General features: G+C 37.8%; 1 protein-coding gene across 2 annotated transcripts in view; it reads right to left on the bottom strand.

The window, feature by feature from the left end:
- LOC149065453 (uncharacterized) overlaps window positions 1-23,816 on the bottom strand; it is a 115,398-nt gene that overhangs the window by 28,233 nt on the left and 63,349 nt on the right. For both annotated transcript variants that reach the window (XM_089253804.1, XM_089253803.1), the window contains exons 2-4: window positions 11,956-12,372; window positions 11,409-11,600; window positions 6,772-6,838 (exon numbers count right to left, since the gene is read on the bottom strand). In XM_089253804.1, the coding sequence (XP_089109930.1) occupies window positions 6,772-6,838; window positions 11,409-11,600; window positions 11,956-12,372 (676 nt within the window). The remainder of the gene's footprint in view (window positions 1-6,771; window positions 6,839-11,408; window positions 11,601-11,955; window positions 12,373-23,816) is intronic.

Raw genomic sequence — 23,816 nt, 5'->3', positions numbered from 1 at the left:
AGAGACACAACGCAAGCTTCTTTGATGAATCCATCGTCAGCGGCTCCTCCCAAGTTTCGCATTCGTCTAGTGCGCGTTTCTTTGCTCGTGATGAAATATTTCGTGACAGCCGTATAGATGGATAAGAAATTTCAGCAAATCACTCAGACAACTCATAGCGCACATGTAGAAGCGTGTCTACAACCAGTAACCGGTTACAGGCCGCAACTACACTGCTCAAAACAATTAGGGGAGCACATGGTTTTAACAAAATTACGCAAAGATGTATACCGATAAGTAACATAAAATGAATCATCCATAATTTAAAGCCTAGCAGGAAACGGAAGAAGAAAACTTCATATGCAAATCAAAGTTCATGATGTCAAAAACCAGAAAAAGGAAATAAGGGTAGAAATCGGGATGTTGCAGAAACGTCTGTTTTACTGCCGTAACTGTGAAATTCGATTGCGCAGTATTTTTATTTTTTGAGACAAGGTGACTTGAGGATGTCTCAACAACGTGATTTACCGGAATCCATGGCATGGCGTGTTATAGGCAGACTGGAATCCGGGCAAACACAACGTAGTGTCGCGGACGCTGTTGGAGTCGCCAGAAGTGTTGTTGCAAGGCTGTGGAATCGATTCCAAGAAACAGGAAATGTTAGACGTCGACCAGGGCAAGGTCGGCCATGCGCCACTACAGCAACTGATGACCGGTATGTACGGTTAACAGCCCGTCGAAACAGAACAGAGAATGCTACGCAGCTGCAAAGACGGTTGCTCTTGGTAACAGGACGAAGGGTGTCCAGCCAAACAGTACGTAATCGGCTTCATGAGGGAGGGCTCTATGCACGTAGGCCAATGGTCTGCATTCCGTTGACCCCACGCCACCGTGCGGCTCAAAGAAGATGGGCTGCTGAACATCGAGATTGGGAGCAATATGATTGGAGCCAAGTGCTGTTTACAGACGAGTCCCGATTCAGTCTGGAGTGTGACACCCGACGTGTTCTGGTATGGAGGGACAGGGGCACTCGAAATAACCCCGCATTCGTTCGTGAAAGGTCACAATACAGACGAGCTGGTTGGATGGTATGGGGTGGAATCAGCATAGGCGGACGTACGGACCTGCATATCATTCGGAATGGCACTTTGACGGCCCGAAGGTATGCAGACGAGATACTGCGACCTCATGTCATCCCTTACGCTGGAGCCATTGGAGATTCCTTTGTTTTCCAGGATGATAATGCCCGACCGCATAGAGCTCGTCTGGTGGAGAACATGCTTGAAGCTGAAACAATACAGCGTATGGAATGGCCAGCGTGCTCTCCTGACCTGAATCCACGGACGACGCATTGCTGCGCGACCAAGGCCGCCTGTTACTGTCCGAGACTTGCAGATCGCACTTCTTGAGGAGTGGAACAGTATTCCCCAAAGTCTGATCGATAACCTCATCGCATCCATGGCAAACAGGTGTGCAGCAGTCTTAGCTGTTCGAGGAGACCACACGCCCTATTATAACTCATGCATCATGTCTAAACAGTACTTTTTTTATCGTTTACATGTAACCAAATTGTTGCCCTAAATCATCTTTTCATGTTTTTTCCATATTTTCAAAGAATTAAAGCTTAATTCCAAATTTTTTTACGTCTTTTTTCTGAATTGCGCATTGATACGCGTGTACTATCCATTGTATGCCAATACGTGGCTGTCTCGCACGGTTTTCTTCACTTTTTTGCTTGCTCCCCTAATTGTTTTGAGCAGTGTAGTTTGCGCACTAGTGAAGAAGGAAAAATGCCAAACCAAACGTTTTCCCTTATGATTGCGAGAAATAGTCCTGAGAACGCGTGATGTGCCTTTTTCCGATTTCATACTTGCGTTGTATTTATCGACTTTCAAATCGAACACCCTGCTCAAGATTAGCTTCATACTGATTTGAGTTTGAACACAATATACGGCAGAGTTGCCATATGAGTGTTCTTCATCGGATGATGAGCAAAGATGATGGTCACGCCGTGGAAAGGGCCGAAAACTCATGCAGTTCTTCAACTAGTTCCTTGCCCTGCTTTGTAACAGAAATATATAAAATACGAATTGAATCACTTTGAAATTTCAAATCAGCTTTTACATGAAAATTTGATAACACGCAGCAATTCAGTTTGCCTCAACACGCGGAAGAACCAACAATAAAATCTACTGTTCTGCTTAAGATGGCAGTGCAATATATAGTATCAAAGTTTTTTTCATAAAAATGATGTTTGAGTCACTTTTTTCAATCAATCACTCTGAGTAACAATTTTACATTAAGTCTACAAATTCACTGTCAACGCTCGTATTGAATTTATCAAGATCATCGACAAACACAGAAAAAGTATAAGGCCAGAGTACACAAGCACGCAAGTGAGTGTGTCAGATTCAGCTGTACTTTTTCTTCTAGTGCCTTTGCCACGCATAACTACAAAGTGGATTTTTTTAGTAGTAAAACATCTTTTCATTTGCACGATGGCGTTTGGCATGTTATTGAATTTTTTCGCGATAACATTGTGGACGGAAAAGAAGTCGGAATTTTTAAACAAATTTTCACAGATGATGAATTATGATGAGAAATAATATTTCAAATACTCATGCAAAAATTAGCAACTTTTTGTTTGGTAAATATTTTTTTTTTCGATTCACAGTGTAATGCAGTTGGAAAAAACTATAAGGCCATTCCCTTTTTCTCACGTCACTTGCCTTATTTGCATAGCCTTATGGCTAGACATTTTCACTCGATTTGATTTGAATTATTCGAACTTTCCGAATAATTCTTCCTTTCCGCAATGCTCGATTCGTGAAGATGCGACGGAGTGAAAGGCTCTCTCTTATAGAAGAAGGTAAGATCCTCATTTTTAAAAAAAATTAGATTAATTTCTCGAAAAACTGGAATACGAATAAAATGTATAAAAATATAATGTGCCGAAAACACCGATTAAAAACTTCCCGAAGAACAGCGAATGTTATTCTGATTATAAAACTACAGTTAGATAGGCTTCTCTAACAGGTCGGCCGAAGAGAATAGAAATAATTCGAGGTGTGTGCAAATAAAAAATGTCTTCAAAGAAAATTCGCTAACGATCGCCAGTAGAAAAGGTGAAAACATTGACATTATCTTGATTTCCAGAAGGCATTCGAAACGGGTCGATCCAGCATGGTAAACTCTTGATGCGTAAACATGAGATTAGGGGAAGTGGTTGGGAGTTATGATGAACGAGGAATCAATTTTCTTATTACACAGGTGTCAAAAGTGGAGTCCCTGAAGGAAATGTATTTGGTCCCATTATTTTTTTAATTTTTGTTGAAAAGTTCGATCAGAGTATTGATCGAACATTGATGATATTGATGGCAGGGTTTAAAGGCTGCCATAACCGCCCCTTACCAACGAAGTGTAGGCCTATTATAAGGGGCTTTGTATGCGTTTGTAAAGGGCGGTCAGGGCAGCCTTTAATTTCAAGCACATTGTATGTGGATCATTGGCGGAAACACGGGAGGGCAAAAAGGGGCGACCAACCCTCAAGTTCCCCCAAAAAAAATTGTATTGCTAGCATAGGCGGGAGGGTAGAGGTAGAAAATTCGTCCGCCTCGTTAGAAGAGCCCGTTATCCGCTTATGATGCGGATTACCTACTCTTCTATACTGTGGATATTTCTACTGATGTACAAGAGAGTTCAAAATCTGTCACAATTTTCTTTGAAGACTTTTTTTTGTTCACATCTCGAATTATTGAACTGTTAAAGAAGACGGCCTATAACCATACTTTTACACTCAGAACAACTTAGGAGAAATTCCATAACACACATGCGCCGATGACGTCGGTTCAATTTGAATAGGTACTTCCTACTAAAAGTAACGAATATTCTTTTCTCTCACGAATGTAATTTGGATCACTGAAACAAATCACTAACTGATTTCGATAGTCACGGGATCGAATAAAGTTGCTGCAGTGAACGTTATAAGGGAAAAAAACATCTTCTGAAAATTAATTTACACAAAATCCGTCTCAACCACGATCGCCAAGACAGGATTGGGAAAATTCCAAAATGTGTTACGCAGGATTTTCCTTAAACCATGGAAAGTCTCATTAACAGGGGTGCAAGCGCCCCTCATCCATTTTGGAGCAGAAATTTTGAAAATGGAGCAGAACTAAAAACTAACTGTATCTGCAATATAAGGAGTACTTTTTCCGTGAAATGCCAAAAGCTTCGCCAAAAATGGTTGGAACGAATAAATTCTAAATAAATTTCCTTCACAAATTAAAGCCTATTTAAATTTTTTCTGAATTATCTGTCACTACTAAAACATGAATTACTGCAATGACGAATAAAAATTATTAGACTCTCTTCAAATTAAGCACCCTGCATACTGAAAACCTAGGCAGCAAGAATTTCTGTTGCTTGAACACCAAAACCTTATTCATCCTGATATGGCAAAAAAAAAGTGCATGTAGAATATAATAAGGGTTTCCGTGAAAAAAATTAGCTTCTCACAGAATTTAAAGAAATGATTAAATTTAAAAGCGAAATGCGAAAAATATAAATACCTTATTTGTTTAAACAATTTCTCAACATAATAGCATGTTAATAAATTAAAAATGGTTTTTTTTGCTGTTTTTCTCACCACGAAGCCTCTTACAATATTTTCTATACGAATCACGAGTCGCTTTCAGAAGTTCAACATCTTAACGACAATTTTTTTCGAATTTTTCATGCCCTTGAACATAAGATTTCGTGTGTCTTATCCTTTTAAAGCATTGGAAGGACAGATTTTTCGCTGTTCAAACTGACTTCAGTGTTAACTTTTGTTAACACTGAAAAACTCTCTTTCACTGTCTGCATTACCATGTGCTAAAGATAAAAAAGCCTTCACTAAAACTGGCCAAATTTTGAACTTTGGGCTGCTTTCAAGGTTACAAAGTTTGAATATGTCTGCCCAATATCTATCTATTCTCTGAACTGATTTCACTTCTTGTAATTCTTTGTATTGTGGTGCAACCCATTCTTCACTCATAATTGATAGTTCTGTTGACGATACAACGTTAAGCAACAAACTAGCAATACGTGAAGGAGTAATGTACAATCCCAGCAATGCACGAGAGGGAGTGCGAAAAACAAGAGAGGGTGCAAATATTTCATTCTCTCCAACAACATGTTTTGGAAAGGTAGGACATTTATATATAATTGGTATCTCACAGAAGTTATGTTTATATAAAATGAGCATGCTTCCAATAACTATTGTTAAGAGCATGCCCCTCCCCCACCAATGCAGGGGCGGACCGTGCGGCCATATTTGGCGTCGCTCTAGGAGAGGTGCCAAATGGAGTTGAAAGGGTGAAAAAAGCTTTGTCAACCAAAAAAAAACATGGTCAGTAGCACCAAAAAAATAGGTTCTGTATGGGTAGAGATTTTTTTCTTCGAGCCGGGTCCTGTTCGCCAAATCCTGATTTTCGCGATGTGAAATTGTCACGATCGGCAACCGCCGACGATAACCACACGACCGCATAGTGGCTAGACGACAAAACTATGGATATTTTAGCTGGAGTTTTTACAGATCCCGTTTTTTTCCAACGATCTCCGAAAAATTTAGGTAATTTAAACGAGTATACTAATGTCCTTTTCAATTCTTCGCAAACGCGCGGGTGCAATCTTGCGGGAAATAAAGCGAATTTACGCCGTAGATACGCTGTCTTTGAACGCAGGTTGGTAGCGGAGAAATTACCGTTATTTTCAGTATATAACCCGCAAGAGAAAAAACGCTCTTCGAAATCGGAAAATTCGGCATATTCATTTAGGGACTTTGATAGCCCCCTAAATTTTTCGTTATTGGACTACTTCAAAGTCACGAAATGACGCGATTGTGGTAGATGGTGGGAAGTGAAAAAAATTGAAGTTTTCCTTCCATATCTTTTTCCTCATCTCGGAAAGAACGCGTCCCGTGAACAAAATTTTCATGCTTTTTTTCCTAAATTCCGGGTATTTGACGCACTACGTGCATTAGCGGTGCCTCCGCGAACCACAAACAAGAATTGGCGCAAATGCGCAGGGATTCGGCGCCTTGGCGCACCATGTAGCAAGAGAACCATTTCGGGCAGTTCTTGCACCCCTGAATTAATTTTCTGGTTAACAAGTTGCAGCTCAATACGTTCAAAAAAATTAAAAACAAGTACATTTTATTAATGGGTATATCAATTAATTAGAAAACGAAATAATCAGGTTTCTTAGTCACGAACGGTTTCGCGAAGCTATAACCAGACTTTTTCATAGATCCAATAGGCCGGTTAGCTGGTAAGCTTAATTTCCCGACTCTATATCTCACATATTTCTTTTTAATTACATGGTTTTTATCATATTTAGAGAAAGATAGAGGATATTGAATACACTAGAAATAAAACTGAAAAATTTCCTCGCACATTAGAGGAGAATGGTTTCTAAGATTCTCTTCGGCTACAGCCGTTCCCTCAGTTTGAACTATTAAAGTGCGATATGATAAACTGATACACAACATTAAGACATTCATCATCACAAGATTAATTCATTACTAAATTAATTCCTATCGATAAAAATCGAATTTCTGAATTCATTGTACTGCATCTCCTTTATTGCCATCATTTTAGAAAGATGGAAAAATCCATATCTTTATTGAAAACAGACCCAAAAAATCATTGAGGACATTTTATAACGAAAAAAATTGAATTATAGCTGGACGATTTTTTAGATTATTTATGAGATAACTTTATCAAAAATACCCTGATAATAAAGACTTACTTGTAGAAACAGAAGCCAGCAGAAATCACTCCAAATATACCAGCAGCACTGCAGCCAGCGACGATTGCTAAGAGCAAAGAAATAGAAAATTCTACGTCTGATATTTTCAGAATAAGAAGCACAGTTGAATATGAAGTACTGGTGCGTTCAAGAAAATGTCTGGAACTATTTTTTACTTCAGCAAAAAATAGTTCCAGATTCCAACACCGCACAAACAAGTGATATCAGTAGCCTACTTTTTTTTCTCAGGAGGAAAAAGTAGGCTGGTGATGGCACTTGTTTGTGCGGTGTTTCCTTCGAAGTAGCTACCCTGTGCATCTAACGTACTTTTGCGAGGGTTCATAATAAAATATAGAGATTGAAAGTTTTTTTTTGTCACATCCTCCAGTCAATGCTCATTGTGCGCTCTACTAACACTGCACTAACAGCGGATCCTCCACATAAACTTTACCGGCGGCACAGTGGTAGTCGACTGAAGTTTGCTTTCTGTGTTTCCCAACTTTGAGTCACGAATGCGAGTCGATCTTCCCGTTTAAAAGGCTCACCACAGAGAGTAACAGACTTACAATGGTTTAATAATTACACTTCACTCATAGTTTGAAAATATATGGTAACACTAAAATTCACGCACACCTTCTTGAAAATAAAACCAAGCATTCTATATACTTTTTTTGACCACCGCTGAACAATGTTCAGAAAATCGCCGCCCGTCAATGAGAATTCCCAAATCGATGACCCTAGTTGCATCCGGGATATCATTCAACTCGTGAAACGTGGGTTGTTTGAACCAAAATGAGCGACCATGCACTTGTCAACGCTAGAAGTCGCGACTCCAATCGTTAGCCCATGCTGCAATTATATTCAAGTTCGTCTGAAGCCTCTCCCTATCACTTTGATTCATAACTAACCCCATAAACTTCGTCGTCATCTGTGAATTTGTTCACAATCCCATGAAAACCTTCATCGAGCTTATCTATAAAAAGTGAAAAGGAATGGGACTAAAGACACTTTCTTGACTAGACTCTACTTTTGTGCAATTAGAAAATTCCCCATTCACCATAACACGCTGTGACCTCTTTCTCTATCTCGAAACCACATCAACAGGTTTCTCCCCCTTCCCCAATCTCATGGAAAAACGCTTTAAGGGTTTCCCATGCTGAACCCAATCGAATGCTTCCTAGGAATCAAGATGAAGCAAAAACGTCAACTTTTTCCTAAAGCCTTAGTCTCATGATCATAGAAGTGGAAACGTTGGTTACACATGACTTTCCCCTCCTGAACCAACACCATCTATAGTAGAAGGCCTCCGCGAGAGGCTCGTGACGTCACTGAAGTAGGCCATTTCACCGTGTCATTGGATATACTGCAAAAAAAAGGTAAAGATTTCGCATACGTCGTCCAGCTATATCCAATGTGTACAGGTGTAATGGTCTACGTCAGTGACGTCACGAGCTTCGCATATAGATGGTGTTGCCTGAACCTATATTGGTTTTTCGACATAACATCATTCTCGTCTATCCACTTCAACAATTTCCTTTTGAAATAATTTTCGAAATTTTAGAGAGCTCGTCAAACTCACTGGACGATAATTCGACTCCGTTTTTCTACTACCCTTTTAAATATCGGAACCTCACATTACCAACCTTACAATCATGGCCCCCACGAGGGCGACAGGGTTACAGCCCTGAGGCCCAAGACAATTATCTTTATTTCCATGCTATAAATTCACTATAGAACAGCCCGTGAAAAGTCTGGCTTGGGGGCCCGCCAATGATCTCTGTCGAGAGACCCTGCCCCAGGATGTGGGGCTCTGCTACAATCCCCTGGGACGATACTTTCAACAACACTACTCCTGTAAATCTGTGCGACTGGCCCAAACAATTCATTAGCACATTCCTGAGGACCCTAGGATAGATATTATCTGGTCCTTCGCTTGCACATACATTTTTTACAAGTTTTAGGACATCCACATCTTCAACTTGAATTTCATTGAGAATTTGTCACCCCATGCCCCACCGGCACTTCACCTTCACTATTAAAGACTGAGACGAAAAATTAATTGAAAGCACTACACATACCTACATTGCTATCTACCCTAGACCCTCTTAACGAGAGGGGGGCCAACTGTCCCTTCACATCCATTATTGACTTACCTGAAAAATGATTTTGGGTCAGAGCCAGTTTTATCTGCCAACCCAAATTCAACTTCCTTTTTACTATCCCTTATCGCTTTCTTCAACCCGCTTTTCTTTTTTCAGTAAATGATGATAGGTAAACACTCATCCACTTTTATACTTTCTCTAATAGGGTTCTTAATAAATGAAATAGCTTACCCCCGGAGGTAGTAAACTGTAACACAATTCACACGTTTAAAAAGAAATATGATAACATGTTGGGGTAAATCGAGAAGCTATCCATATTTAGAATAAGAAAACCATAAGTATTCTTATGGGCATTGTATAATATTTCATCATATATATATATATTATTTGAACGGAAGTAAGGTGCTTTGCATCAGTCCGGGGCTGTGAGCGGTTCTATCTATCTATATATTATTTGTAATTGCATTTTTAATTGGGTTGCTGTATTTTTGAAATATTATTCATATTTATTATGGGCATCTTTTTCTCAGTCACCTCGTTGAGCATTTTGCCTGTTGTGGCGTTGTATTTGAATGCCGTTCTCTTTCCAAGATAAAGCTATCTATTGATAGAAGGGATGCGACAAACAAGCACGCTTTTTTCGAACAAAGGGTATGACATCATACAAAACAAAGAGTTTTGTGCTGAATTCTTCCCACTGATTCCAACCGGTTTTTGAAAATCATCGCTCAAAAGTTCGAAGTTGGTTTTACGAAAGCAAGTAACCATTCTTTTCTTGCTAGGTTCATCCGCACAGAAACTACAAAAAAAAGCTAGAAACCCGACGCTCACTAGAAGAAAATTTGTCTCCAACCGAAACATCTTCAACAAGATCCTCGGAACTAGTGAGAATCAAATCTAAAATACATATACCCCCTTAGTAGCTTCTGATACATACTGATAAAAAAATTAAAGAGCACCAACTTAAGAAATCTCACTCGTATTGATCCAGAACCTCCTAGAGATAGAAGGCCTCCGCACTCAGCTTGTGACGTCAGTAAGCAGTCCATTTTCCCTCAGAATATTCAGGGGAAAAAAATTCCCTGCTCGTGCCAGTATCATCGTTGTGAGGAAAAGAAATGATCGGGTTCAGAATTGGCGATTTCTATGCCCCACATCCAATCACTACGCGGTATTTGTGAGCCAATCAGGAAGATTCTACGCCAAAATAAGAAGAAACGAAATAGGATGCTGTGTTTCAAAATGTGGCAAACTTGCTAGGTAGTCTGAATGACGTTTATGGCAAACAGCGCAGAGGCCTTCTATCTCTAGGAGGTGATGACTGATCTCTAGCCGATAGGTTAATCGATAATATTTCTTCAATCGATACCCGGATTATTAAAATCCCTTAATATTAATATCATCTTATGTTTCTTTCAGATGTAAGAAATTTGTACGTGAAGTTTGGAGATGTAATTTGGATCCCGATTCGGTGGGTTATGGCAAACTCCTACAAATAGCTTATGACGCTTTTTGTTTTCAAGCTCAACCCATGAAGTTTCAGTATCACTTCTCTGTAAGTTACACTCTCCAGCCTTAAACATGATTCTACATGAATCAAGACTATATCCCCCTTTCTTATCAGATCTATTTTTTTAAAAAGTACCGTATCTTGAGATATGTAAGAATGATCCATCTTTGCCCGAGATTCTGTAATGGCTACAAGGTCTAAGCCTTTCACAGCTATCACACTTTCTAAAAAATCTTCATTACCCAAGCTCCTGGCGCGCGTTTATTAGCACACATTTTAATTTGATCTGCGATCAACGTGAATCGAGAAGCCATCTTCAATTATCAATTATTATCATTAACTAACCCCCATTCCCGTATTCCTGGTCTGGGAGAAAATAATCTGACCTAATTGTAAACCTCCAAGAAACCCCTTCCTCCTATTCAGGTGAATCCCATCCCAACGAAGCCACTTATCAGTGAAACCAGGAAGTCCCAAAAACATGACATCCCCCCCCCCAAGAGAGGAGCAAGTCTCCTTCGAGCCTAAGTTGAGGTGATGAATCTTACTTCTATACATATAGCCTATAACCCCTACTACTCCTTGGCAGTACAGGAATCACTGCCACACTTGAACCCAGTCCCAAGCAGATATTAGTAAGTGACAGTAGTGTGACATACTCAAATATTCACTCCTACATGGTTTGTTCCCACCCACAATACTATCCACACAGGGAGTTTTCGCCTGCAAAAAACATCTCGAATGTCGCTAATCTTCCCCACACGAAGACAACAGAGCTCGAAATCCTATACACGCTGTTCCCTAACAGTAGAATCCCCGATTATTGCAGCACTATTACTATCCCCTTCCACCTCATCTACAACCACCCATTCCCCCTCTGAACTGTCGTTGTTCGTGGAAATTACTCCTCGTAGACGGGTGGCTCCGTTATCTCCGGCGGCTCTCCAAACACGTAACGCTTCGATCAACAAAATGAAATAAATTTATGAATGATTAATCATTGACTTAATGAAAACAAATTTTACCAACAAAATAGACATCACTAAAGTTCTTTTCGGCTTCAATCGGAACGTTATTTTGCGATGAAGTGGTCATGTCACTGGCTTTCCTCGCCATCGGTTCTGGAACAGTGTCATCGGATGAATTTTCTACTTCTGGTCCCTGGCTACCTGAATCATCGTGAAATCTGCCGTCAGCTTCACCAGCCTCATTTAGAGCTGACAAATAAAAAGAGAAAAAAATTGCTAGTTCATTGGGAGTGACTAGTTGGTTTCGAGTTACAAACAACGTACTAGAGTATGTTTCAGACTGTTTCCAGCACTTATTTGACTATAACTATATACTCGATGCTAATTTTCTCTAAATAATTTGAACCAAAGTTAGAGGATAATGCTAAAATAGTTGAATCCGTATTCGGAATTTCTTCCACGGTGTTAAATGTATTTGAGATATTTTTGCAAATCAACAAAACTGAAGGAACCGACGTAGACCATTTGAAAAATCAGATTTTGAAACAAAATAAAAACCGAAGAGTGCCTTTTAATGTTTTTATAAAAATGAAAAATCACATACCTTGATTTGCATCGATGTTTTCCTCGGCATCGACATCTCTAACCGAAGAGTAATCAATTTCCCTGACATCCTCTTCAGCTGTCTCAGCATCATCCGGCTTTTTGACCAATACAGACGAAGAAGAGGCAAAAGAACTTGCCCATGCATTTCTCGATGTTTCGCTTTCTTCAGGCTTCACACCAGGCCAAACACGCTGAAATCGCTGGGCGTTGGTGGATGCATCAGCGGACGCTTCCGCAAAAGCATTTGCCCCCAAAGAATCTGGTGGTGGTAAAAACTGAGGTGATGGTGATCTAAATTGAGGATACGGACGTATGCTGTCTAGGGGCGGATGAATAACAGATCCACCTGGATAAACGTTCCGTGACTGAGTCAGCGTTCGTAGATATTCTTCGATTTCCGATTGCAAATCTCCTCCTGCAAATAGAAAAAAAATAATTATATTAATCATTCGAAGATCACCGTGATCACTTTAAATGCCGCGAAAAAAGAACACATTGGCATCAAAGTACAGTATGAGCAACATAATTTGATATGAAAATAAAACCATACTTGAAACCACATAGACATAACTCATACACGGAAGTTTTGCTCTCCATCATATAATCTATTCATACTGACAAAATTTTACAGACAAATGCCGTTAGTGGACTTTCAAGAACAGTAATACCTCGAGTTACGCGATTTTCTGTGAAAAAAATATATTTCTTATACTCAAGCATAATCATGAGAGAACTGATGAGATAGTAAAGGTTATTAAGTGATAATCAAATAAAGAACTGCTTTATTTATGAAAACATAACATAATTGAACTACGATGATTTTTGAGCGCTTACAGTATGCAGAGCGATTCCATAATTCCCGTGGCGCCCTTTTCCGACGAACCGTTGATTATAGAGGCATACTTTCAGTTGGAGAAAGTATCGAAATAACGTTTAAAACTTAAATACTTAATTCATGTTAAAAGAGGTTGTTTAGTTATCAAAGTATAAAAATTAACTGTTTATACGGGTACCCTGTCCTCAAAAAATGAATTTGAAAGTTGTTGCCGTCTTTTCTGAGGCTCACAAAAATGCTACGTTTCTAAGTGCAGCTGAGGTATTTTAATTCAAAAATAGAAGTAAAGTTAGACGGGAGGGGGGAAACGGCATAAATAAGGGAAAGAAGCGTTGCCCGTTATATATAATTTTTGGTCCCCCCCCCCCAACTTTTTCCAATTTCTGAATGCAAAAATCTCATCAAATATTGAATTTAGTAAAGTGAATTTTTTTTTGTTGGCCTCTGAAAAACATAGCAACAAATTTATACTTGCGTTTTTGAGGATAGGGTGTCCGTATAAAAAGTTAATTTTTATATTTTAATAACTATACAACCCCTTGCAACATCAATGACATATTTGAGTTATACACGTTATTTGGATACTATTTCTAATTGGAAGTATGCCTCTAGGCTCAACCGTTCGCCAGTAAAATGAAGCAAGGGGGATTATGGAATCACCCTGTATACCCGTACAATATGAAGATGAAACTTTGTCGTTCTTTACAAGTGGAATTCAAGTCTTGTATGCCATCTGCCCCTTTTCCAGCAAAGGTGACAATTTCATACCAGAAATCCAACGTTTTGCAAGTCTTAAAAAAAATAATTTCATACGATGCTCTTCGATAACAATGCACCTGCTCATCAATCCCCAATTAATTTCACCCCACGGGTAAAATTTTTTGTCATGCCTCCAAACACAAGCAGCTTATTTCTGTGGAAGGACCACGGTGTCATCAAAAAATTCAAAGCATTCAACAAGTGATTTTCATTTGCATATATTTTAGGGAATACGGCCTTTTTTGAAGAACCGGATTCTGTCACATGGCAAGTCAAATTTCAAAGTTAAAGAAAAAAAATCATAGCTGTTACGTTAATAGTAAAAAAACACGTAAAAAAAGCGTGTTTTTCCAAAATTTTGATCCCAGTCAACCAATATTTACATGTACTTGTATGCAAAATCATACTCCAACATACGCGAATTCGACTTACGCGGTTATCGTCGGTCCCACCTATAACGTAACTACGGGCAGTTACTGTGTACCCCCGTTCTTGAATTTGCATTTTTACTCATTCGTGCAGTGAACAGATAGAGTGTGAAACAAGCTTATAGATGATATTATATCGTCCTTGTCAGAAAACTTTCCTGACACAGGAGTACAACAGAAACGGCGACATGACCACAGAAAAAATTGCTACCGCAGGGAGTCCCCCATCGAGGGGTTAACGCGCTAACCTCTCGATGAGTATAAAAAAAAGCCTGCCGTTCGGAATCGGCAATAAACTGTAGGTCCCGGTCTAATTAGCCCTCGTGTGCAAAAAATGACAGTGGTACGACAAAAAAATGATCAAATGATGATATTATACAATGCCCATAAAAAATATTTATGGATAGCTTCTCGGTTTACCCAACATGTTTATCGTATTTCTTTTTAAACGTGTCAATTGTGTTAGAATTTACTATACCCCGGGGGTAAGCTATTCCATTTATTAACAACTCTATTACAGAAAAATTCCCTGCGACACACAACCTAGAATTGTCCCATTGTCAAAGCAGTCGATTGACGATGTATTATTAACTCGTGGTCCATCCTATCCATTCCGTTGAAAATTTTGAACACTTCGATCATATTCCCCCAACACCTTGCAAAGTGAAGATATTCAATAAATGAAACCTCTCTTCATAACTCAAGCCTCGTGCGCCATCAAGGACACGCGTAGCTCTTCTCTGCACTCCTTCAACCAGGTCTATATCCCTCTGTAGGTATGGTCTCCAAAACTTTACAGCATACTCCAGTCCAGGACGAACTAAGCCTCGAAAAAGCGGAAGAATGACTTTAGGAGAACGCGAAGACACCTTTTTAAAAATAAAACCGAGCATTCCATTCGCTTTTTTGACTACCGCTAAACAATGTTCAGAAAACCTAAGCCGCTCGGCAATGAGAATTCCCAAATCGGTGACCGTAGTTGCATCCGGGATAGTGACACCATTCAATTCGTAAGAGAAACGTGGGTTGTTCGAATCAAAATGAGCGACCATGCACTTGTCAACGTCAAAACTACCCCTATTAGCTTCACATCTGCGAATTTGCTAACGATCCCATCGATACCCTGATCGAGTTTATCAATAAAATGTGAAAAATGTATGGAACTAAGGACACTTTCTTCAGGGACTCCACTCTTCACAGCTATCCAATCAGAAAATTGGATCGCTGTGTTCACCACAACCTGTTGTGACCTATCTCTTAACCACGATTCTATCCAATGCAGCAGGTTGCCCCCAATCTCGTGTAAACGCTTATGGTAGACCCGATCGAATGCCTTCTGGAAATCAAAGTAAACAACATCCGCATTTTAGTCCTTACCCAAAGCCTTAGTTACGTGATCATGGAAGCGAAGGAGGTTAGTTTCACATGACTTCCCCTTCCTGAACCCATGCTGATTATCGGACAATACATTATTCAGGTCTGTCCACTTCAACAATTTCCTTTTGATAATAACAGGACGTAAGCTATTCAAAGTATAGTTCTTAATATATTGTAGATTACGAGTGTATTTTTTCCCCACTATGACTGCACATGTCCGCATATGTAATAATATTTTAGAACTCGATGGTGCATATTTATGTAATTAATGTTTCAGATCCTGATTGCATGTGTCCAACTGATCATATTTTGGATTTCCGATTGCGTAGTGACTTTGTTTGCCCTGGTGAGAAAGAACCACAAGTATTCACAGAAACTTAAATAAAAACTAGTAGTCCATTTTAGGCGACTTTATGCAAGAAGGAAAGCTAAAATTGTGTATTTCATAGAATAAGGGGAAAGAAAATTCAAATAGGCAAATTGTAAAGACATATTTTAAAAATGAGAGTTTTCGATAACTATGTAAACATGACCATAAGTAATATAGTCATTCAAACTCACATATGTAGACGGTTTTTTCCCCTACTTGTTTTTCTCTCTACAAATAATAAAAAATTAACTAATCTCAATTTTGGCAAATAGTCAGATTAAATAAGAATATTTAATTAAATAATCATTCTAGATACATAAAAACGACGAGATTTACAGGCCAAACTGACCAGCCCCTTTCGAGATTATCCTATACATTAACCATTTCCACACATAACATACATACCGAAAACTCTCAGAAACAAAATATAATTAACGACATAAAGATTCGGAAGGAACAGTGGTAATGGGTTCAACAACAAACACCATCTCCAGAAATCTTTTATTTACGCCAAAGAAAAACGAAAGTTTGTGACAGGTAATGACAAAACTTCCCGAATCGAATCCCTTTATTCGTTATTATACACAATTATTCGATCTAGACATGTCTGGAAATGCAAAACTATATACCATAACAATATCAATCATTCAGTATGATAAGACTCTCTCTGATATACATATTCGTTCTTAAGACAGACAAATAGAATGATCGATCTTCGTTATGCGATTATATGAATCTTGTATGATGTTCATGTGTCACGAAGATATATGGTACTGCAGAAAAATGTAATAAAAAAACTCGAAGTTTAGTGTGTCAAATCGAAAATTTTCGAGCATATCCCTGTTCAAGACAACGCGCAATCATGAGTACTACATATAGGGTCAACCTGGGTAAATGTGGCAGCAGGCTGTAATTTTCTTAAATAATCTTGTAGCTCGGTATCAAACATATTTTACTTTATAGTAAGTTCTGAGAGAGAGATCTCTAGATATTAATTTATAAGAAAGTGGCACAATTAAACATATTTATTTTTGCCACACCAAAATGATACTATCAAGGAATTTAAAATTCGAATTCAGAATTTGTTTATTCAAATTCTAATATTTTCTGCGATAGCAAAGTGATTACACCAAATCTTCATGAAAATACTCAGTAGGATTTTATTTACATACTAGTATATAATCAGATGCATTTTTTAATTAGCATTAACGAAATAAACTGGTATGGCACTTACCGCGTATAAAAATATACGATGGGGTGGCACCTGTGAAAATTTAATTTTTTTCAGGAAATTAGATTTTTGTCACCATACTTGTGTAAACATTCACATGCAATTGATTTTCAATCCACTACCCATGTTAACTCCATTTAGCATGCCTATAACGGACAGCATCTATGAGATTCCAAGTTCAGCAATCACACATATTCACATATAATTTATGCAACAGAAACTTGGTGGATGATTGCAACACTATTCCTTCCCTGATTCAAGAATTTGTATCTAACGGTAGTTACAGCTCATCCAAACCTTATCTCTGATGTAAATGTATATAGCATATGACCTTTTGAATTAGTTGAAATTGTTATCACCTCAAATGTAACTAATGATTCTGAAGTAAATCTTTTCATATTTCTCCATCTTTCCAATGCTTCAGCCATCAGATGTTAGTCTTTCGTTGCACTGTAATTCATCTTCTTCAGGATGTTTCCATTTTTTTATATTCATGTTTATCTTCTAACTGTATTGCTTGCAAAAAGTGTTTGTTTCTCATAGTATATTTTTTAAAGTTTTTTTTTTTTTCAGGATTTTTGTATTCAACATATTTTGTATTCAATGTTTGGAAGACTATTTATCATTTGAGTTATGCCAAAACAATTTTGTGGGGAGAAAATAAAGGTACCTACTTAACCTCACTCTCTTAAAGTTTCTCTGGTATTTGTAAAAATGGAAAAAAATTGAAGCCACACTTGCCCCAATTCCAGAACTAATGTGGCATGTAACAGGATTTTCAAAAAAAAAATCTTTCTCTGTCAAAAAAACAATAAATTCACCAAATATTCACTCATAGACGTCCTCCAGTCTCCGTGTACTATCTATACATCGTCTATTGTTGTAATCTTAAACCTTTTATTGTTATACATTTGAAGCGCTTATTGCAGAAACCCTGTAACTGACAAAAAAATCGAAATTGAGTTAATATTGGTTTCTTGAAGTTGATTGGTTGACCCTTCGTTTGGTGCAGAACTGAAAAAAAACATTTTGCATCCATTCATTTAGCGTTCCTGAAATATTCGTTTAGTGCAGAAACCCCACAAGCGACATCATTTAGAGGATTTGTGAGCTAAAAACTTGTAACAGTTGGCAGCACTGACGTCATTGGCGGGTTTTGTGAGACCTAAAAGGGGTTAAACAGGTCGTTTCTGATTATTCTGGGTTTTGAAAGTTTATTTTGAGGGTTCCAGTGATTTTTTTCCGTTCTCTGTGTTTAAAGTTTGAAAAAAGTGTCTAGTGAATCGCAATCAGACGTGGAAACTGAAGAAAAGGAGAAAATGTGTCATTTATTCAGGCACGTACAAACGTAATATAATATACAAATTATGAGTTTAGGGTGAATAATATGTCACTTACAAAGGTATAAGACAATCTCAGAAAACTCTCCCTGAAAACTCTAAGAAAAAACCCAGAAAACTGACAAAATCAATTGCAAATGTTTCGCCAAGTGAAAACTTGGCACCAAAGAAGTTCTGAGTGAAATTTGGAGTAATTTCTATTCAATGTGTGTAAAGCAAAAACGTACAAGATAAGTATCTTTGAAAATTGGTGGTCATGCTCATACAAGAAAACCGTCAACTCTGACGGAACGTGAGGAAGGAGCATTCGAAAGTAGAAAAGAATCCCGTTTAAAATATCTACGTACGAACACTGTCTTCAGCCATGGTTTACCTGAAAAAGTGAAATCCAAAACGTTCACTGTGGCTTGACTATGTGAACATTTTCTTTGAGAAAGACCACTCGCCGTCTTGAACCGCCAACTACGAATGCCTACCCTGCTGGAAAAATCCCAATCAACAAGAAAAAAAAATTTGATAATCTGCAAAAGCTTGCTGAATATACCACAGACTATGCTAAATTCTACAACGTGATTATGAGTTGGCCGACATCTGAAGTTAAAATAAGAGAAGATTCTGACTATGCAGAATAGCGAAATGATATTACATGTGATTATTTTATTTCTACAAAATTCACCAAAATAAAATCCAATGCTATTAAAAAGTCAGCTTTGTTGATTTTCATCCCTAACTAAACTTCTTATCATAAAAATGGTAAAACAGTGTTTGAAATTTATTTAATTGCAGAAACCCCATAACTGCAGAGGCTGGGAATTTTTTTTACCCCTCTCCCCTGAACCTTAATGAATACAACACATTTCCATTTTATATATAGAACCGTCCTTCATATTCAGAAATATTTTCGCAAAAAAAATATCTGCTTTTAGTTAAATAGAATAAGAAGAAATTATAATAAATTAAAATAAAAGTATAAATGTAATGATAATAATGTAAATTATTTGGTAGGTCATTTTAGTTCTAATTAAAAACAAAAAAAAAAACAATGTCTTTAAAACAGTTCAAAACAAAACCTGGTATTTTAAAGTACCGTCAGGATATAAAAAGTTAGGTTTTTCTTGAATGTCTCAAAATTTGAAATTCTTCACTTATGGGGTTTTTGAAATAAGTGCTTCATTCATCTTCACACACAATAGCATCGTGAAAACCAGTTTGGAATCCATCCACGGGAAAAAAATCTAACTAGACATCTCTTTCCCTCCTTATTTATTATCACGCACTAATGTAATCATATCTTCTTTTTTGGCTAATTTCTGCTCAGAGAAACTTGGAAATCCGTTTCGTTTAAAGAATTGAGAGGATTTGTAACATTCGAGAGGTTAATTTGAAAAATGAACACATATTAGCTTTAAATTCAGATTTTCCAAGATATGCATGGTAAATTTCAAGTGTTCATAATGGTACATTGATCATCCTCATATTTATCCCTTTGAGACAAAATATTTAGTTCTGTAGTATTCAGTTTTATTTCCCATAAACAGATGCTTTTGTCAATGCTTCTCTTCAAAACACGAGATATCTTCAGAAGATTAAAGAAAAAGCCTCAAACCTTTTCGGTAGCCACTTAATCTTCTGTTTACTGCGGTTTATTTGATGTACTGAAGGTATTTTGGAAGAATTTCCAGTCAGACCAGATCAACTGGATTCAGGAAACACCATCTGAAACTGCCACATTGGAAAGTTGGAGAAGAAAGGGATGCCTCTAGTTTTGAGCTGAACTTTTTTTTATTTTACGATTTTCTTTTTGAATCTTAAGCTGACATTGATCGGAAATAAAAAATTACAATCCAATTCGAAACAGTTCTAAATTAGCTATCCCTTTATCTACATGCTAGGGGAAAATTGTCACGATACTTCTTACAATTGATACATGGACAGAAGCAGCAAACTAACGTTAAATTTTTAGTGTACAGTAAAAGTGCAGTTATTTCTTAAGAATGGCAACATACAAATTCTTTTGGAAAAGTTAAATTTTCAGTGAATAGGGAAGAATGCTCTCCGAATGTGGGGCATTTGATTTCAATTTCCTATTTTAGACACACACACAGTTTTCACAGAAAAAGTAGATTTAATACAGTTGTGAAAGATACCGAACGACAGCTTTAGTTATAACTAAACTTCAAGTTATAAAAGTGTTCTAGCTCTGGAGGAGTTATTCAATTTCTTGTAAGCATTACCTCGAGGGCATCAGAAACAAAATAGATTCCAAAAAGATTTCGAAATTGCGTCACTTCTTCCCACGCCATTTAAAAAACGTTCAGTCAAGTTTATATACAGTTACATGACCTTCAACGTTATCTAGGCATAAAAATTTCTTATAAATTCTACTGAAGTTGTCAAAGTTAGAGGTGAAGCGCGAGACTAAAAAGCCGTATGTCGATTATTACAAGTTTAACGCGTCAAACGTTTTTTAAGCAAAGAAAACAGTGTACCAATATGCAATTTTATTCTTGCACAAATAAATCACCGTATGTAAAACTAAATATTCAAAGCACATTTGATGGTAAACCTGAGATAACTTACATTAATCCCATTTTTACAAAATTTCTATGATCTTATGATTTTTATGTGTACTATGCTTTTCGAAATCATGAAAAGTTTTCTTGATAGAGAGAAGGAAAATTCATCTTTTATGCAAAATGTCAAACTGCATAAGACTACATATCAAATTGATTTGTTACTTAATTTTAGACGAAGAAAGTTCAATTTTTTTTCAATATGGCAAATTAAAATTCTCAACACTTACTATACAGGGAGCATAGATAACAAGGCGTATGGTATTTTACTGGTGAACCGTTGATCCTCGAGGTATACTTCCAATCAGAAAAAGCATCCAAATAAAGTGTAGTACTCAGATATGTCATTCATGTTGCAAGGAGTTGCATAATTATGAGAATAAAATTAACTTTTTATACCGTTCGAAAGTTTAAAATGGTTTTCTCGAATTTAATGCTGTTTTTCCCCACGTTCCCTCCGTTTTGCGAATTCGAATATCTCAGTGAATTGCACTTAGAAATGTGTAATTTTTTTAGCTGGCATCAGGAGAGACAGAGCAACAACTTTCTAATTTGGTTTTTGGGCACACGGGGACGGTATAAAGTTTTTTATTTCCATAACTATACAACCCCTTGCAACATGAATGACATATCTGAGTACTACGTTATTTGGATACTTTTTCTAATTGACAGTATGCCTCTAGGATCAACGGTTCGCTAGTAAAACGCCCTATTACTTATGCACCCTGTATACAGTCAAACCTCGTTACTGCGTCATCCGGGTAATTCGCCACTCCACTTAGGGGTCATTCAAGTATTACGTCAGCATCGATGGGGGAGGGAGATTCATATTTTGCTGACTTTTAATGACAAGGGGAGGGGTTTGGATGACGCTTACGTCATCAACCACCCTTTATAAAAATATGAAATAATATTAATGGCATCTTATTCGGTGTGCCAAAAACGGGAAAAACCTTTCGCTACTTTGTGGCCACCTGAACTAAAATTCTCCCTATTGATAAGTCCCATACAGAGCCACTTTGGTGATCTCTAAATATTTAGCGGATCCAAGTGATCTGGAAATGTGTCGTGGGCCGCTTAAGTGCTCTGGACCTGTGCCGCGTGTCATACAAGTGATCCGTGATTATGTCGGATCACTTAAGTAGTCTGGGAACGTGCCGCGGGTAACTTGAGTGATGTGAGGCCGCACCAGTGCTCTACAATTGTGCCACGTGTCACTCAAGGGATCTCTAAATGAAGCACGGATCGCTTAATTGATCTGGAACTGTGTCGCAGTCACTTAAGTAATCTGTAAATGTGCCACGGGCCGCTTAAATGGTCTGGAATTGTGCCACGGCTGACTTAAGCGATCTGTAAATGTGCGGCTTAGTTCATTTTTACAAAATTGGGTTTAAGGGGTACAGGCAGCCTCCTAGATGTACAAGCCGTAATGTATCACTCCGCCGAGGTCGTGACGTCAAAATCCGGGTAGTCTCTAGGCGGCTTTGGTACAGGCTACATCGTAACCCCCGGGCCAAGGGCATATATGGCTTAGAAGGTGGATAACAATGGATTTTTTTTTTAAAGAAATTTTGAGTTCTTAGCCTTCAAATGGCATTGAAATTAACAGAAATCGATTATAATTGTTTATTTTTACGATACTTCATCGATTACGAATGAGAACCTAACAAAACCTTGAGACACATGACAATCACAACCGAGCCAACATTCGAATGCTACACTGTTTCCAATCGGTGACTCGTTTATACTATTAATAATAAATTGATAGCATCTTCAACAATAATACAAAGATATTTCCTTTCGAAATTAATTTTTTGAATTAAAAAAATAAATTTTTGATCTGTGGGGGGACCCCCGCGTAGTCCTCTATGGAGGTTCTAATGTTATTAAACTCCTGAATCCCACTCCATCTACAGAGTCACTTTTGTGAAAGCGCTGTTTCAAAAAGTACCATTGAAATCGGAAACTCTTAGTATAATATGTAGGATAAGTTGAACGTTCACTCTTACCTTGCAGGTTAAGCAGAAGCCACTGAAGCCTCAATTCCCTCACACCCCTCCCCCCCCCCCCTTCACTACAGGCTTGATGACAGATTCTTTCAACATTGGGCTACTTATTTGAGAATGGTTCAGCGGGAATTTTTATTTCTTAGAAAGTTTCGGTTCTTGGTCAAATTTTGCTGGAAAAGTAAGTGTCCATAGCAGAAAAATTCACAGTTTAGAGAGATAAAAATAAAAGTTTATTAATTTATTTACATCCACAAAAGGCTGGTTGCACTTACATTTAGGGGAAGAAAGAAAAAAAAGCCCGATAAAAATCAAAAGAAAAGGATCAAATAATGACAAACTGTACATACATGGGGAGCATTGAATTAAAATGGCTATCTGGTCAAGAAACTCGAAATGTCAAAGCTTGATAGTCGTTTGCAAAATAATGCGTATGTCGGTGTACAAACGAAGATCGGATGGAAGTCTGTTCCAAGCTCTGTCAGCCCGACATAAAAATAAATACTATAATACGTTCCTTCTCGCAAATGGAATGCGTATGCACAACTGGTTACGTCTGGTACGAGAGCTCATGAACTTCATGTTCATGATGTTACGATGAAAAAGTCGACCATATACAATTTTATATAGCAGTCTCAAGTCGATGAACAGTCTACGCCATTCTAGGGAAAGTAGCCGCAAGAGTTGCAGTCGTTCAGGATATGAAAGGTCCCGGAGACTAGGCGGGCACTTCGTGAAAGGCTTTTGGGTTTTCTCAATTTGTTCGATGTCATCAATCAAATAAGGGTTACACACTGGCGATGTTTGCTTGAGAATCGGTCGAACAAAAATGTTGAAGACACGCATCAGAGTCGCACTTCGAATAAAACCTTATCATATAAGCAACGGAGTTGCTTTTGCTAAAGATTTTTCTTATATAGCTAGACATTAAAAGACTTTG

Source organism: Pholcus phalangioides, unplaced genomic scaffold (assembly GCF_987345545.1).
Source record: "Pholcus phalangioides strain wild (caught in Gottingen) unplaced genomic scaffold, Ppha-v1.0 ptg000039l_1, whole genome shotgun sequence".
NCBI classification, from domain to species: Eukaryota; Metazoa; Arthropoda; class Arachnida; order Araneae; family Pholcidae; genus Pholcus; species Pholcus phalangioides.
This window is presented reverse-complemented; position numbering and strand designations above follow the sequence as displayed.